Source organism: Oncorhynchus clarkii, chromosome 10 (assembly GCF_045791955.1).
Source record: "Oncorhynchus clarkii lewisi isolate Uvic-CL-2024 chromosome 10, UVic_Ocla_1.0, whole genome shotgun sequence".
NCBI lineage: Eukaryota > Metazoa > Chordata > Actinopteri > Salmoniformes > Salmonidae > Oncorhynchus > Oncorhynchus clarkii.
Genome location: NC_092156.1, coordinates 62,296,381 through 62,313,841, shown reverse-complemented (window position 1 = coordinate 62,313,841; position 17,461 = coordinate 62,296,381). Strand labels below are relative to the sequence as shown.

Below are 17,461 nucleotides of genomic sequence, written 5' to 3'. Positions count from 1 at the left end.
AAAATGTTGAATATAATTGTAATGGGAAAGTCATGTTTTAACAGTATCCAATATTTATTTTCGGGCGATCTGTTTTTAGTGATTGTTTTTTTGTCTGCTGATAATTGCTTCAGGGTTCTTGAGTCTAAGGCTATAGGAGCCATCCAATTGTTGTTTAATTCTGATTTATATACATTTTCATATAAGCTTTTAAAATGGTAATTAATCACGTTGTTTCTAATTACCACATTTGTATCTTTTAAAATATAAATGTAGCGTTTTGTTAGAGCTGCGAGATAGTTACCAGATTTATTTGCCATTAAGTAGTATGCTTTATTTGAGTTTAACCTGTAGTTGTAGGCTCTCTTCAAAAGTAAAAGATCGTATTCCTGCTCAAGTTCAGATAATACATTTTCTTGTTTGCCTTGTAAATGACTTTTATCAGCTTTTTGTAAGATAGTGATTTATTTTTCTCACAATTATCATTTCTAAATCAGATTTAATTTTTGCCGAGTATCAGTCCCCTAATATACACTTTAAAGGCATCCCAAATTATATTGAGGGTCGGCTTTTCTTTGTCCTCCATTTCTACATTTGTAATGGTTTTTATTCTTTTGTTTACGTATTTAATACATTTCGGGTCCAGAACATGTTCATTCTACAGATTCTGTCGCTAAGTGTATTTTCTGTTTGTGTAATTAAGCATGATTACCAGACAACGATTCGATATCACTATCATTCATTTTTGAATCTAGTAAATAGTTTAGTGCATTTTTAGGAATAAAATGTGTCAATTCTTGAATAGATTTTCTTACTTTGAGAAAAAAAAAGTAATTGTCTTTGGTAGTTGGGAATAGTAGTCTCTAGGTGTCCTGTAAATGATTTGTAGCGATGACATATTTCAGCCTCTGGAGGCTCCCTAAATTTGCCTTTTTTATTACTACCTCTGTCAATGTTATCGAACGTGTAATTTGGGTCACCTGTCCTGAATAAAAGTTCCTGTCTGGATTTGATCTAATATAGTTTGCATTACATCTAAGAACACCAGATTTCAAAATTGTGTTATTGATGTAGCCTTGTTCTGTTCAATGTTCTCTACATATATATAGTACTCTAAATAACCCAATTCATGTTGTTTAGTTAAAAAGAATACAAGATCAAAATGGCTGACACCATTCAAACCAATGAGGGTTCAGAAATGTAAAGCCAATTATCTCAGAATCATCTTCTTGAAGATAGAACCTTAGAGTCATAAAATCTTGATATGTAACGTACTTTTTAAACTTATACTACTGTTCAAAAGTTTGGGGTCACTTCGAAATGTCCTTGTTTTTGAAAGAAAAGCACATTCTTTGTCCATTAAAATAACATCAAATTGATCAGAAATACAGTGTCGACATTGTTAATGTTGTAAATGACTATTGTAGCAGGAAACGGCAGATTTCTTTTTAATGGAATATCTACAAAAGGCGTACAGAGGCCCATTATTAGCAACCATCACTCCTGTGTTCCAATGACACATTGTGTTAGCTAATCCAAGTTTATCCTTTTAAAAAGGCTAATTGATCATTAGAAAACCCTTTTGCAAGTAGGTTAGCACAGCTGAAAACTGTTGTTCTGATTAAAGAAGCAATAAAACTGGCCTTCTTTAGACTTGTTGAGTATCTGGAGCATCAGCATTTGTGGGTTCAAAACGGCCAAAAACAAAGAACTTTCCTCTGAAACTCGTCAGTCTATTCTTGTTCTGAGAAATAAGAAATGCAAGAAATTGCCAAAAGCTGTGTACTACTCCCTTCACAGAACAGCACAAACTGGCCCTAACCAGAATAGAAAGAGTAGTGGAGGCCCCAGTCCACAACTGAGCAAGAGGACATGTACATTAATGTCTAGTTTGAGAAATAGAAGCCTCACAAGTCCTCAACTGGCAGCTTCATTAAATAGAACCCGCAAAACACCAGTCTCAGCGTCAACAGTGAAGAGGCGACTCCGGGAAGCTGGCCTTCTATGCAAAGTTCCTCTGTCTAATGTCTGTGTTCTTTTGCCCATCTTAATGGCTTTTTCTTTGCAACTCTGCCTAGAAGGCCAGCATCCCGTAGTCGCCTCTTCACTGTTGACGTTGAGACTGCTGAGAGATGGTTTCTGATAATGGGCCTCTGTACGCCTATGTAGAAATCTGCCGTTTCTAGCTACAATAGTCATTTACAACATTAAATATGTCTACACTGTATTTCTGACCAATATGATGTTATTTTAATGGACTTTTTTTGTTGCTTTTCTATCAAAAACAAGGACATTTCTAAGTGACCCCAAACTTTTCAAAGGTAGTGTATTCTATCCAGGAATATTCAACACTGAAATCTATGGGTCATCTGTGCATCTGTGGGTCTTTTCAGCTGACAATGATGAAAATGTATATTTGTCTTTAATGCCGGGTTTGATCTAAATGTCAGAAGCTATCCAGGGGAATGGTTACTTTTTATGTTAAAGAGTGGAATGTTTTTTCTGCTGGTGCATCCTAAGGTAGCTCCTCTCTGATAACCTCTTCCCGCAGTGCGTACTGGCGAATGGCTTCGCTCCCGTGTGGACCTTCAAGTGCATCTTCAGCTGGTCCTGGCGGGAGAACCTCTTCTCACACTGCGTGCAGCTGTAGGGTTTCTCCCCTGTGTGGACCCTCTGGTGCCTCTTCAGGTGACCAGCCTGGGCGAAGCGCATGTGACACTGGGTACAGCTGAAGGGTTTCACCCCTGTGTGGACTCTCAGGTGCCTCTTCAGGCTGAAGGAGTGAGAGAAACTGGCCCGGCACAGGTGGCAGCCAAATTGTTTCTCCCCCGTGTGCACCCTCTGGTGGATCTCCACCTGTTGGGGAAAACTGAAGGCTTTCCCACAGAATGAACACAGGAAGCGCTTCTCTTTGGCGCTGCCACCTTTACTGATTCCGTCTTCACTACTGTCATTTGTCAATGGGCTTGTGTAGCCATTTAGTGTTGAGGCACTGGCATTGTCTGAGGTCTGGTTTAACATTAGGAGACTGTGAGGAGGACGAAGGCCAGGGAGTGTCTGTGTTATCGCAGGGTCCATGTTACAGTTGACAGATCCTATAGAAGACAGGCTGAAGACAGCACCTGTTAGAGGGTTAACCTGAGGTGCCATCAGTCTTTCTGAATCACAATTATAGGAGCAGGACGGAGCATCGTAAGCGAAGTCTGTACTCTCCCGCCGCATATGTTCACTTTCCTGTCCCCGCAGACTAAATCTATGCCTCGCCCTGGTCTCAGCCAGTCTGTTGTCATGGAGACTAAGTTCGGATGTCGTTGTGTGTTCGACTATCTGTTTCTGGTTGTGGTTAACAGCGTTGTTCCCCAGCCCAGAGTTGAGGATGCTGTCCCATCCCCTGACCTCCACTATGTCACCTCTGGTCCAGGCCTGCTCGGTGATGTTGTTCGCTGGGCCCTTGGCTGCACCGGTCTGGGAATCCAAGATGGCCGCCCAGTCTGCTCTGTTAGTCTCCAGCCATCCACCTACATGAAGAGTTTAGAAAATAGACTTTACAAACACGGCAGGGAAGACTCTACATATGGAGTTTTTTTTGTAAATTACCTGTCAAATTCATACATGTAAACAAACATAAGTTGTATTGATTTCATTAAAGAAGAAAAATCAATAGCCACTATTCCCGTTGGAAGATCTAATAGTGTATGTAGGCTATATGTGGGTTTTTCTAACCACTAGTGAGGATTTCCTACGCTGGACAAGTTGTTACAGCTGTTGATAAGTCACTGATAATAATCGTCCCATTTCTTTTTCATGTCATTACATTAAGATATAAGGGGGAACTTAGCTCTATATTCAATACAATTCACATCTTCTTTTAAAACCTGTTTAACCATTCTCATGGTGGGTGTCTTAATGGATTTGTCCAAAATCAGGTGACATAAAACATTACTTTTCTGTCCTTGCATTTATGGCTGTGTAAGTTGTTGTATCATATATTAAGCATTAATCAGTTCAATAATACTTTAAACTTGAACCCTGTAAGAATCCTTGATCTAGCTGTCTGACAGTTTTTTTTGTACCGAGATCTCGGAAATGCAGTGCAACTACGTAACATTTCGTGTCTCCTTACACTGAGGATACAAAACATTAAGAACACTGCTCTTTCCATGACAGACTGACCAGGTGAATCCAGGTGAAAGAGCTATGATCCCATATTAATGTCACTTGCTAAATCCACTTCAAATCAGTGTAGATGAAGGAGAGGAGACGGGTTAAACAATTCGTTTTAAACCAAGACAATTGGGACATGGACTGTGTATGTGTGCCATTCACAGGGTGAATGGGCAAGTCCAAAGATTGAAGTGTCTTTGAACAGGGTATAGTAGTAGGTGCCAGGCGTAGGGCTGTGGCGGTCATGAAATTGTCAGCGGGTGATTGTCATGCAAATAACTGCCGGTGTCACGGTAATTGACCGTTAATTAACCAACACCTTTAGCATCTCCTGGCTTCCACTGATCCATGTAATATAGACTACACCACAATACATCCATTATTTATTTTACACAGGTCTAAAGAAACATGATATTAAGAAAATGTAGCCTATTTCAGAAGAACAGAATAGCCTATTCTGAGTTGTCCATACGTTAGGCACTGATCTGGCTATACCATATGGCTGTGGGTTACACTCGTTCATTTAGCAGAGAAGATTTGCTTAGAATTCCATGACATTATTTCATATAATTTAATAGTATGAAGAATACAATTGAACATAGCTGACTAAAATAAAGGATATTTTCCCCAAACGATTTGAGGGGCTATTCTGTGTTGAGCGCTTAACAAAGAAACAGGTCCTCCTATCTGCTAAAGTTAAGAGATATTTATGCAACTTTAGTTGTGATACAAAAATGAGGCTATACGTTTACATGTTTTATTCATTCTAGCTGCATGATGTGACTAATGACAATTTTAAAAAAGTTGCATGAAAGACATAAACTCTGCTCTGTTTCTTGCGCAGGCTGCACACACTTCATCGTCTCTCATTCACTATTTGACAAGCACTTGATAATATTATCACCCATCAGACTATTCTGAATTTAATATGGTTTACATATAGCCTACTAATATACAGTACCAGTCAAAAGTTTGGACATACCTACTTATTCAAGGGTTTTTCCTTTGTAGAATAATAGTGAAGGCATCAAAACTATGAAATAACACATATGAAATCATGTAATAGCCAAAGAAGTGTCAAAACAAATCTAAATATATTTTAGATTCTTCAAAGTTGCCACCCTTTGCCTTGATGACAGCTTTGCACACTCTTGGCATTCTCTCAACCAGCTTCACCTGGAATGCTTTACCAATAGTCTTGAAGGAGTTCCCGCATATGCTGAACACTTGTTGGCTGCTTTTCCTTCACACTGCGGTCCAACCCATGTCAAACCATCTCAATTGGGTTGAAGTCGGGTGATTGTGGAGGCCAGGTCATCTGATGCAGCACTCCATCACTCTCCTTCTTGGTCAAATAGCCCTTACACAGCCTGGAGGTGTGTTGAGTCATTGTCCTGTTGAAAAACAATTGATAGTCCCACTAAGCGCAAACCAGATGTGACGGCGTATCTTTGCAATTTGCTGTGGTAGCCATGCTGGTTAAGTGTGCCTTGAATTCTAAATAAATCATAGACAGTGTCACCAGCAATGCACCCCCACACATCCTCCACGGTGGGAACTACACATGCAGAGATCATCCATTCACCTACTGTGCATCTCACAAAGACACGGTGGTTGGAACCAAAAACCGTAAATTTGGACACATTAGACCAAAGGACAGATTTCCACTGGTCTAATGTCCATTGCTCGTGTTTCTTGGCCCAAGCAAGTCTCTTTTTCTTATTGGTGTCCTTTAGTCGTGGTTTCTTTGCAGCAATTCGACCATGAAGGCCTGATTCACGCAGTCTCCTCTGAACAGCTGATGTTGAGATGTGTCTGTTACTTGAACTCTGTGAAGCATTTATTTGTGCTGGTAACTCGAATGAACTTATCATCTGCAGCAGAGGTAACTCTGGATCTTCCTTTCCTGTGACGGTCCTCATGAGAGCCAGTTTCATTATAGCGCTTAACGGTTTTTGTGACTGCACTAGAAGAAACTTTAAAAGTTCTTGAAATTTTCCGGATTGACTGACCTTCATGTTTTAAAGTAATGATGGACTGTCGTTTCTCTTTGCTAATTTGAGCTGTTCTTGCCATAATATGGAATTTTAACAAATAGGGCTATCTTCTGTATACCACCCCTACCTTGTCACAACACAACTGATTGGCACAAATGCATTAAGAAGGAAAGAAATTACACAAATTAACTTTTAAAAAGGAACACCTGTTAATTGAAATGTATTCCAGGTGACTACCTCATGAAGCTGGTTGAGAGAATGCAAAGCTGTCATCAAGGCAAAGAGTGGCTACTTTGAAGAATCTCAAATATAAAATATATTTTGATTTGTTTAACACTTTTTTGGTTACTACATGATACCATATGTGTTATTTAAAAGTTTTGATGTCTTCACTATTATTCTACAATGCAGAAAATAGTAAAAATAAAGAAAAACCCTGGAATGAGTAGGTGTGTCCAAACTTGACTGGTACTGTATGTGTGGAATTATTTTGGATTTAGAATGCCTAATGAGCCTACTCCTGTCTATACAGAAATAAATTAAATAATTCAAAATAGGCTACTAAAGCATGATTTGGCCACAGAGCATCATTAGCTTAACTTTTGGATTGTTTTAAAATCGGTTTGCCTACAGTCGGAAGGAAAGGCAGCGAGTGCAATTTGGGCAGATTATTGTTGAGGCATATCTCAATATTTCAAAATACAATTGCGGGACAATATAGTTTGGAAAGCAAATGCTTATTGCTGTAAAGAGAAGACAATGAAAAGACTAAATCTGTCTTTTAGTTATCAAAATTCTCAACTTAATTGAACAAACAACAGTATAGCCAGTATATCTTATTGGCACCAACGGATAGCATTAGCATTATCCCCAGGGAGTGAGCACTGCGCATATTCACCATCATTGTTGGGTCAGTGCTACTTAAAAGTTTATTTTTGGACAATAACTTCCTCCTTTGTGTCTCCCCTTCCCGTAGGCCTATTATATGAACAATTATTTAATTTTTGATCTGTTTGTCAGTATCAGCAGAATAGCGTACCCTGTAATTTGTCGAATTAAAAAGATTCTGTTAATGTCCAGTCATATAAAGTGTAGTAGAATTGCATAAAATATGTTTATAAAAGGCCACTTTCCTGTGCAAAGAAAGAAACGTATCTGATATAGCCTATAGTCTAGACCTACTCTACACTATACCAGCTCAGTCATGCATTGAGCAGTCTTTTTTTTTCAAACAGTGATTGAGTTATATTGTTCGCATAAATTATGACTATCCAATCTACTCACCACATAACGAATACTAGGCTCTCTCACATAAGTCTGCAAATGCGATGATGCATGGATTGCATTTTTATGGTGAAAATTTGATTCCCCAAACTTGACACACACACACCGCCTATTTATGCCAGGTAGGCTACACTGGTTGTAAAGAGGATTAATGTGCTTAACTTTAAGAATTTAGCAATAAATCTAGCAGCACAAGAAAGCTGGGATCCTCTTTTGAATAGTGGACAGTCAAAACTCTGTTTTCACACGCGATTGCGCAATGACTGGACCTACCGGACCAGGCCCAAATCCACGTCATTCACATGAAGAAAAGACTGAGATACAGGGGGGCGCAGATCCAGGTGCCTTGTGAGAATTCGGCCGGGAGTGGTTAACCGCCTCTACCATCCGCTCTATTGGCCAATGTGCAATCACTGGAGAATAAACTCGATGAACTCCGTTTGAGACTATCCTACCAATGGGACATTAAAAACTGTAATATGTTTCACTGAGTCGTGGCTGAATGACGACACGGATAATATACAGTTGGCTGGGTTTTCTGTGCATCGGCAGGACAGAACAGTTACATCCGGTAAGACGAGGGTTGATGGTGTGTGTCTATTTTTCAATAACAGCTGGTGCACAACGTCTAATATTAAGGAAGTCTCAAAGTATTGCTCACCTGAGGTAGAGTACCTCATTATAAACTGTAGACCACACTATCTACCAAGAGTTTTCATCTATATTTTTTGTAGCCGTCTATTTACAACCACAAACCGATGAGATACTCTCAATGCAAACAATAAAATGCTCATCCAGAAGTGGCGCTCCTAGTGGCCGGGGACTTTATTGCAGGGAAACTTACATCCGATTTACCTCATTTCAACCAGCATGTGCAACCAGAGGACACAGAGATGCATACAAAACTCTCCCTCGCCCTCCATTTGACAAACTTTACCATAATTCTATCCTCAAGCAAAAACTAAAGCATTAAGTACCAGTGACTTGCTCAAAAGAAAGTGGTCAGATGACGCGGATGCTACGCTACAGGACAGTTTTGCTAGCACGGACTGGAACATGTTCCGGGATTTATCCAATGGCATTGAGGAGTATACCACCTCAGTCACCCGCTTCATCAATAAGTGCATCAACGACGTCGCCCCCACAGTGACTGTATGTACATATCCCAACCAGAAGCCATGGATTACAGGCAACATCCACACTGAGCTAAAGGCTAGATCTGCCGCTTTCAAAGAGTTGGACACTAATACGGATGATTTTCTTAGAAGAAATCCCGCTATGCCCTCAGAGGAACCATCAAACAGGCAAAGCGTCAATACAGGACTAAGATTGAATCCTACTACACCGGCTCTGACGCTCGTCGGATGTGGCAGGGCTTAAAAACTATTATGGGCAACAAAGGTAAACCCAGCCGCCAGCTGCCCAGTGACGCAAGCCTACCAGACGGGCTTAACCAGTTGAGTCTATGGGGGCGCTATTTCATTATTGGATAAAAAAACGTGCGTGTTTTAAGCGCAATATTTTGTCACGAAAAGATGCTCGACTATGCATATAATTGACAGCTTTGGAAAGAAAACAGTCTGACGTTTCCAAAACTGCAAAGATATTATCTGTGAGTGCCACAGAACTCATGCTACAGGCGAAACCAAGATGAAACTTCAAACAGGAAATGAGCAGAATTTCTGAAGCTCTGTTTGTCCATTGTCTCCTTATATGGCTGTGAATGCACCACGAACGAGCCTGCCCTTTCTGTCGTTTCTTCAAGATGTCTGCAGCATTGTGACGTATTTGTAGGCATATCATTGGAAGATTGGCCATAAGAGACTACATTTTCCAGGGGTCCGCCCGGTGTCCTTTGTCTAAATTGGTGCGTAATCTTCAGGTGCGGGCATTTTCTCATGGGATTCAGGACAGAAAGCACACTTCCACGAACGATATATCATCGAAGAGATATGTGAAAAACACCTTGAGGATTGGTTCTAAACAACGTTTGCCATGTTTCAGTTGATATTATGGAGTTAATTTGGAAAAAAGTTAGGCGTTTTGATGACTGGATTTTCTGTTTTTTTTGGTAGCCAAACGTGACGCACCAAACGGAGCGATTTCTCCTAAACAAATAATCTTTCAGGAAAAACTGAACATTTGCTATCTAACAGAGTCTCCTCATTGAAAACATCTGAAGTTCTTCAAAGGTAAATCATTTTATTTGAATGCTTTTCTGTTTTTTGTGAAAATGTTGCCTGCTGAATGCTAACGCTAACGCTAAATGCTACGCTAGCTAGCTACTGTTACACAAATGATTGTTTTCCTATGGTTGAGAAGCATATTTTGAAAATCTGAGATGACAGTGATGTTAACAAAAGGCTAAGCTTGAGAGCTAGCATATTTATTTCATTTCATTTGCGATTTTCATGAATAGTTAATGTTGCGTTATGGTAATGAGCTTGAGGCTGTATTCACGATCCAGGATCCGGGATGGCTAAGTGCTAGAGGTTAATGCATTTTATGCTTGCTTCCAGGCTAGCAGCACTGAAGCATGCATGAAAGCACCAGCTGTTCCGGACAACTGTGTAATCATGCTCTCTCTGTAGCCGTTGTAAGTAAGACCTTTAAACAGGTCAACATTCACAAGGCCAGACGGATTACCAGGACATGTACTCGAAGCATCCGTGGACCTACTGGCAAGTGTCTTCACTGACATTTTCAACCTCTCCCTGACCGAGTCTGTAATACCTACGTTTCAAAGAGACCACCATAGTCCCTGTGCCCAAGAAAGTGAAGGTAACCTGCCTAAATGACTCACATCGGTAGCCATGAAGTGCTTTGAAAGGCTGGTCATGGCTCACATAAACAACATCATCCTGGGAAACCCTAGACCCACTCTAATTCGCATACCGCTCCAACAGATGACGCAATCTCAATTGCACTCCACACTGCCCTTTCCCACCTGGACAAAAGGAACACCTATGTGAGAATGCTGTTCATTCACTACAGCTCAGAGTTCAAAACATAGTGCCCACAAAGCACAGGACCCTGGGACTAAACACCTCCCTGGACTTTGACAGGCAGCCCCCAGGTGGTAAGGGTAGGTAGGCAACAACACATCTGCCACACTGATCCTCAACACGGGGGCCCCTAAGCGGCGCATGCTTAGTTCCGTCCTGTACTCCCTGTTCACCCATGACTGCGTGGCCAAGCACGACTCAAACACCATCATTAAGTTTGCTGATGACACAACAGTGGTAGGCCTGATCACCGACAACGATGAGACAGCCTATAAGGAGGAGGTCAGAGACCTGGCAGTATGGTGCTAGGACAACAACCTCTCCTTCAACGTGAGCAAGACAAAGGAGTTGATCGTGGACTACAGGAAAAGGAGGGCCGAACTCACCCCCATTCACATAGACGGGGCTGTAATGGAGTGGGTCGAGAGTTTCAAGTTCCTTGGTGTCCACATCACCAACGAACTATCATGGTCCAAACACACCAAGACAGTCGTGAAGAGGGCACGACAACCCCTTTTCACCTTCAGGAGACAAAAGATTTGGCATTGGTCCCCAGATCCTCAAAACGTTCTACAGCTGCACCATCGAGAGCATGTTTGACAAATAAATGTAGTAGGCCTAGAAAGCTGATGAGATCCTCTTTTTCAAAGAGGCCATCAAAACCCTTGATTTTTGATTGCATTTACATTGATGTCAGAGTGATTAGAGCAGGGCTCTCCAACCCTGTTCCTGGAGAGCTACTGTCCTGTGGGTTTTCACTCCAACCCTGTTCCTGGAGAGCTACCGTCCTGTGGGTTTTCACTCCAACCCTGTTCCTGGAGAGCTACCGTCCTGTGGGTTTTCACTACAATCCAATCTACCACACCTGATTCTAATAATTAGCTGGTTGATAAACAGATTAGTTAAAACTGGGGTTGGAATGAAAACCTACAGGACAGTAGCTCTCCAGGAACAAAGTTTTATACACTCAGTGTATGTTACGGGGTGAAAACCGTTTAAGGGCACACAAATTCCCCCAAATATATGCGATTGCAAAATCGAATGCTTCCAACCGAATGAGTCACCTTAACTTGATACATAAAACCTAAATCAATACTGTCATTCTTCAATAATAATAATACATAATACTTGTTAAATGCGCATTGTGTCGAGTTTAATTACGCTGTGATATTTTCACACATTATCATCAGAACATTTCTTCCTGGATCAGATGAATGACAGTCAAGTGAGGAAGAGCGGTTGTAAAGTGCAGTAAAAAAGGTGTTCGCGAAGAATGTCTCATTTCTTACACCTGTGAAGACAGTTGTGCCTGGATCCAGTTTGGATCCACTATCCTTACCAGATTGATGTTGATCATAAGTTATTTTCTGCTCGATTTACAGAAGGTTCTTGTTAGATTTAACAGAGAAAGCATCAAGGTAATGAGTTAATGTTTTCATATGTGTTTGTGCCTCGGATTCGACACCGAGTCTACTGTGCGCAATTGATAGACTATTGCGCAACACCCAAGCTATTCCAATGAATTATTCTGGATATAATGACAACAAATTACATAGCCTAGTGGGCTTCAACACGATATGATCTAATGACAAATACATTGTAGTTTCCATGTTACGCCTGCAATATTATTAAGCCCTATATGTACAGTTGTATAAATTAGACAATTGTTTAACATTGAGGTCCTTGAAAATTACAATTAAGTGCTTGGAAATATCCCTGAACGTCCTTGAATTTGACTTTCCAATGTCTGTATGAACCCTGCTTAAATTATGTATAATCCTTGGCCTATTTTGTTGTATAAGTGGAGTTATGGGCCAACTTACATATATTCCTCTAAGTACACATGTGGAACTGCATTAAAATATATTTTTTATTTTGATTCAAACCATTTAAAAATGTTGATCCTAATATTACACATTGGCCCCATTATTTATAAAAATGTGTATGTCTCCCTTACCTTGCTCACCCATCTTTAGTCCACTCAGCAGGTCAATGTTCTCTGGTCCATCTTCTATTGTCTCCTCTTTGACCAGCAGCAGATCAGGCTTCCCATCCTCCATGTCTACTGACTGTAAGAGATACAGAGTGAGAGGATGTTGGATCAAGAAATCTGATATGAGCACCCTGCTATGGAGCATCATCTGATTGGGTAATGAGGGATTGCTATGAGTACTATGCAAACATGTTAGTTGATTTGATTACTTACACGCTTTAATAATTGTATAATTCAAATGCATGGTCAAGACCTGGGCCCGTATCTACAAAGCGTCAAATAGTAAGAGTGCTGATCGAGTTTCAGATCCCCACCTGTCTATATAGTCTTATTCATTATTATCTAAAGGGGAAAACTGATCCTAGATCAGCAATCCTACTCTGAGAGGCTTTGTGGATACGGGCCCTGACCTAATACCATTCAGACAGTAGTTCATTGTCAGCTCACCTCAGTGAGACTGTGTGTGGTCTTGTGCTGCTCAGCTGGTTCCTCTGTGGGTTGTGGAGGAGGTGTAGTCTGGTTTTCCTCCATGACCATGGTCCCCTCAGGGTTCCCCAGACCCTCCTCACACCCCTCCTCCTTCCCCAGCAGCACCTCTGGACCCTCCTCCTGGAAGAGACAGGTGATACAGATTACACAGACACACTCCATCAGGTATGTACAAACAGATAATAAACACACTTTCAACATGGAGTGTTTACCCATCCCCACTATGTTTGAGTCCTATACTGTAGTTACAGAATGAATTCACTGTTGTTAAACCCACCATGGTGAACATAAATATGATGTTGATGGTAAAAACAAGTTAGCTATGATAAGTCAAAAGTCATCAGACTAAAATATTTTGACTTGTACAGTAGGTGTTTGTTAGTGTGTGGGTATATTTATTAAGTGTATATTGGTTATAAATCCTTGTCGGGTATATGCAGAATAGGGTGAGATCAGATGTGATATTAAAGAGTCTCTGTAGCTATGTTTCCATCCAATTGGCGACACATTTGCAATGCGAATATTCTAAAATCAAAAACAATATGCGCATTTTCCCACCAGAGATGCGTTTCCATCAAATTTACTTGTTGTGGATGAAAGGCTGTGTGATGACGTAGTGCACATAATACATTCTACAGTTAAATTCCATGTACCGAATAAATGTGGGTTAAATGGGTTTCCATCACATTTTTAACTCTATTGATGTTTTTCTCAAAAAAAAGAATGTAGCGGGTGTCCCCACTCTGGTATTGGCAGTGCGCTCTAGCCAATAGCGCTATCTGCACACTGTTGGCTAGAGCGCACGTATAGCCTACATGATGAGATTATTATTATGGACAAAAGAGCGAGATTGTTTGTATTTATCAAACGGCAGCCAAGCATCGATCATCATGTCACCAGAATAAGACCCTCAATATTTATCGGAAAGGACCATCTAGCTCGTCACCATGCGCTTTTACCACCCTGTGAAATTCATCATTATTAATTTCATATTTAGCCTAATAAACTGTTTTTCTGTTTTCGTAGTGGGAGAACCACAAAACATAAAAGTGTTTCCACCAACATTTCTCACATAATTCATTTTAGCAGACACAAAAAGATCCCACCTTGTCTAGTGTACTTCGTTTCGTCAACATTTGGAATGTTTACCGGAAATGTTTCTGTTTCCATCAGGCCAGTCATTACATTTTCTATCCGATATGTATTTTTCTCGCATAAAAAGGTTGGATGGAAAACTGGTTAAATACAGTCTTAGAATGAAAAGTCTCATTTTATGTTTATTAAACATAAACAAGTGTTAAATAAACCATATGAAAACATCATATAGGCTACACAGTACAAACACAATATGTGACAGACTTCTTAGGCTTATATATCGCACAATGTCTGGATGCAATATTCTACCCAGGAATTTTCTACACTGAAATCTGTTACTCTCGTTATTCCAAATGCATCTGTGGATCTTCTCTGCTGACAATGAAAATTCAACTTAATACAGGGTTTGATCTAAACGTCAGAATCTATCGAGTGGAATAGTTACTTTCTATGTTATAGAGTGGAATGATTTTTCTGCTGGTGTATCCTGAGGTATCTCCTCTCTGAGAACCTCTTCCCGCAGTGTGTACAGGCGAATGGCCTCTCTCCCGTGTGGACTTTCAGGTGCATCTTCAGGTGGTCCTGGCGGGAGAACCTCTTCTCACACTGCGTACAGCTGTAGGGTTTCTCCCCTGTGTGGACCCTCTGGTGCTTTTTCAGGTCGCCAGCCTGGGCAAAGCGCATATGACACTGGGTACAATTAAAGGGTTTCACCCCTGTGTGGACCCTCTGGTGGATCTCCACTTTTTTGGGGCAGCTGAAGCCTTTGTTACAGAACATGCAGAGAAACCGTTTCTCTTTACTATTGCCTGATGTGGCTCCTCCTTCCTGAGCCTGGGCTCTAGCTGTGTCGTTTGAGTTCAATACCTGATTGAAAAGGACGTGGCCGTGTGAATCGGAAGGCCCCATCGACATGGACACTGGGTCGCGATCCCTGAGCGTGTGTAAAGGGGAGAGGGTAGGGACATTTGGATTTGTCTCTAAGCTTCCCCTGTAATCTAAGAAAGATGTGCCCTGTGAGTGTCCATCTCCTAGGTGACTATCTGCATTCCATGTGGGAGGAGCGTCACCCTCCACTTTCACAGTCACCTCATCTATCACTATAACCTCACCTTTCTCATCTAGGCACCCTTCAGAGTATACACTACTACTGTACTGGTTCCAGTCCCCTCTAGACAGATCAGTCTGTCTCTCTAAACACAAGGGCATGTTGCTAGAGTCCATCTCTGTAGCGTAAGAACAAGACGGATCATCACCGCCAGTGTCTAACACGTCACCATCACCATAGGAATTACCCGTCCTTTGGCTCTGGAGAAATACTGGTAAGTACTCTGAACCGGGAGCAGGACAGCCCAGTTTCCCCAGCCTCTCTGGGTCAGATCCTGTGTGTAAGAGTCTGTGTGTTACAGTTAATGTCTTGGTGTCTGTCTGTGACTTGAGGACGACGTTCGGCGTTCCACTGACCTCCGTGATACTGCGCTGGGTTCTGGGCTGCGCTGGGGCAGTGGTGGGGACCTCCGTGATTACAGGGGGCACTCCGGTCTGGATGTCTCTGCTGCGCCATAGGTCATCCTTTCCATCAGACCTCTCCTGCTTAACCCCAGGACCTGCAGACTCTGCATCTGCAGACTGACACAAGAAGAGAGGAGGTTATTACTGGTACATGAGTTTAATTGGATAACAACGTTGTCGGGAAGTCTCACAAGCTCCCATGTGGCATATAAATAAGGGTGTTCATGAATAGCTGAGGGGTTGCCATTCTGAAATAAACGGGTCACATTTGATGTAATTTTGATCTAATACTATTACACTAACCTCTATCACGATAACGTGCTGGGTTGAGGTTCCACTCCCCTCATCAACAGTGATTGGTTGGTCATCACTCCATGTAGTGTGTCCTGCTGGCTTCACAAAGCTCTTGTGGCCTCGAGTGAGATGTCCTTCACCTGCGAGAGTAAATAGGGGGGAAAAAGAGGTGTTTAGGTTATGGACTGTCAATGCTCAACTATATACTGTACACTATTGACACATCTAGAATTGGCAAGGATGTAAAGTAACATTTAACATATCTTCTTCATATACTATTGATAGATCTATTTATTATAATCCATGCCTCATATTGTATTCAATTAGTAAATCATAGGAAATGCATTATTAAACATGAATCTGGTTAGAATATGATAGTGTATTTGTGCAAGATAGCTAAGTAATCAGGGGATTTATTGCATACTATCCAACGGGGCGTCAGACACTGAGCTATATATGAAAGGCAACAGGCCGCGCACCTCGGCCTTCTGCAAAATGTACCTCTTGCCAATCCTCTGTAACGGTCGAGGATCTTGACACTACTGGGACGACTGGCGAGGACGCGCTCTCGTGCCACCTTCAGTTCCAGTAGTTGTAGTTTCCTTCGCAATCCCCTGTTTTCTTTTTGGCCTTGAGAAATTTCCAAACGAAACACTGCATAGTCGTCGTCTACGAGTTTACAGATCTCTGCCACGGCGGCGTTCGCTAGCACCTCCATGATGGAGGCAATTTGAGTGTGAAAAACCATACAGTTAGCCATTGTTAGCAGCTAACTAGCATTACCTAGAAAACATATCAACCAAGTCCTCTCTCCAACGCGAATTAAATACTACGTGGGGTAAGTATGTGATGCTGTGCAGTTAAATTAGTCATATTTTGAGTTCCATGGTGTTAATAAACTTCTAAATAAAACCGTGAACGTGGAAATTGTTCTTGGTCGTTTCCTTCCGTTTACATGGATGGTCGGCGTCATAGTTCAAAGGGTATGCGCTGGTGACGCTCATGAAACCAGAGGTGGGTTCAGTTCGCTTGCACGTTTTCTACGTTGCGGAAGTGTTTGTACTGAACAACACGTTTCCCCAAAACTTTATTGTATGTTCTTGAACACACTTTCAGATACGTTTGCTCCCGTTTGGTGGTTGTATGAAGGTGTGCCTTGAAGCAATAAGAGAGGTACTGTATTGAAATGGCAGTGGCCATGCTGACAGTGTTCATCAACCCACCCTCACAAGTCCACGTTTTCAATTGGTCATTCAGTACAGCATCGTTTCCTTTCAACTGAATTATCCATAAAAATTCTGAACGCAGCCCAATTTGAACCATGGTAGCAAATTGAGTTACCAAACCATGACGCATCTGCAAAAATCAATTATCATTCTGAAGACTAAGATGGCTAGTTTATGGCACTGTGTCTACATTTTAGCCAGAATTTTGTACATTTTCACCCCAAATTCGAATTACCGAAATGTGTTCAGATTAAATTCATACAATGTTACTTGAAAAAAAACTGGGACATCATATAAACTGGGACAGCTTAACCCTTAGATACCCAGACCCAGTTTTTCTTGCAAAAAAAAAAATCATGAGTGATAGGAATGTTCAAGGAAACACCAAATAACATATTTCTGTGGGGTTTGGTTTACATTACT

At 41.3% G+C, this 17,461-nt stretch overlaps 1 protein-coding gene across 1 annotated transcript; it reads right to left on the bottom strand.

The window, feature by feature from the left end:
- Positions 1 to 2,285: 2,285 nt before the first annotated feature.
- On the bottom strand, positions 2,286 to 16,750 carry LOC139419702 (uncharacterized). Its single transcript, XM_071169688.1, has 6 exons — positions 16,314 to 16,750; positions 15,822 to 15,952; positions 15,471 to 15,635; positions 12,870 to 13,031; positions 12,387 to 12,498; positions 2,286 to 3,497 (listed from the first exon to the last, which is right to left on the bottom strand). Exons 1-6 carry the CDS (start codon positions 16,570 to 16,572, stop codon positions 2,461 to 2,463), a joined length of 1,866 nt encoding a protein of 621 aa, XP_071025789.1. The 5' UTR covers positions 16,573 to 16,750; the 3' UTR covers positions 2,286 to 2,460.
- Between the last annotated feature and the right edge of the window lie 711 nt (positions 16,751 to 17,461).

Coding starts and splice junctions, on each gene's coding strand:
- LOC139419702 (XM_071169688.1), bottom strand. CDS start 16,572: ATGGCTAACTGTATGGTTTTTCACACTCAAATTGCCTCCATCATGGAG. Junction 15,636..15,821: donor AGCACGTTATCGTGATAGAG/GTTAGTGTAATA, acceptor TTCTTGTGTCAG/TCTGCAGATGCAGAGTCTGC. Junction 3,498..12,386: donor ACTAAAGATGGGTGAGCAAG/GTAAGGGAGACA, acceptor CTCTTCATGTAG/GTGGATGGCTGGAGACTAAC.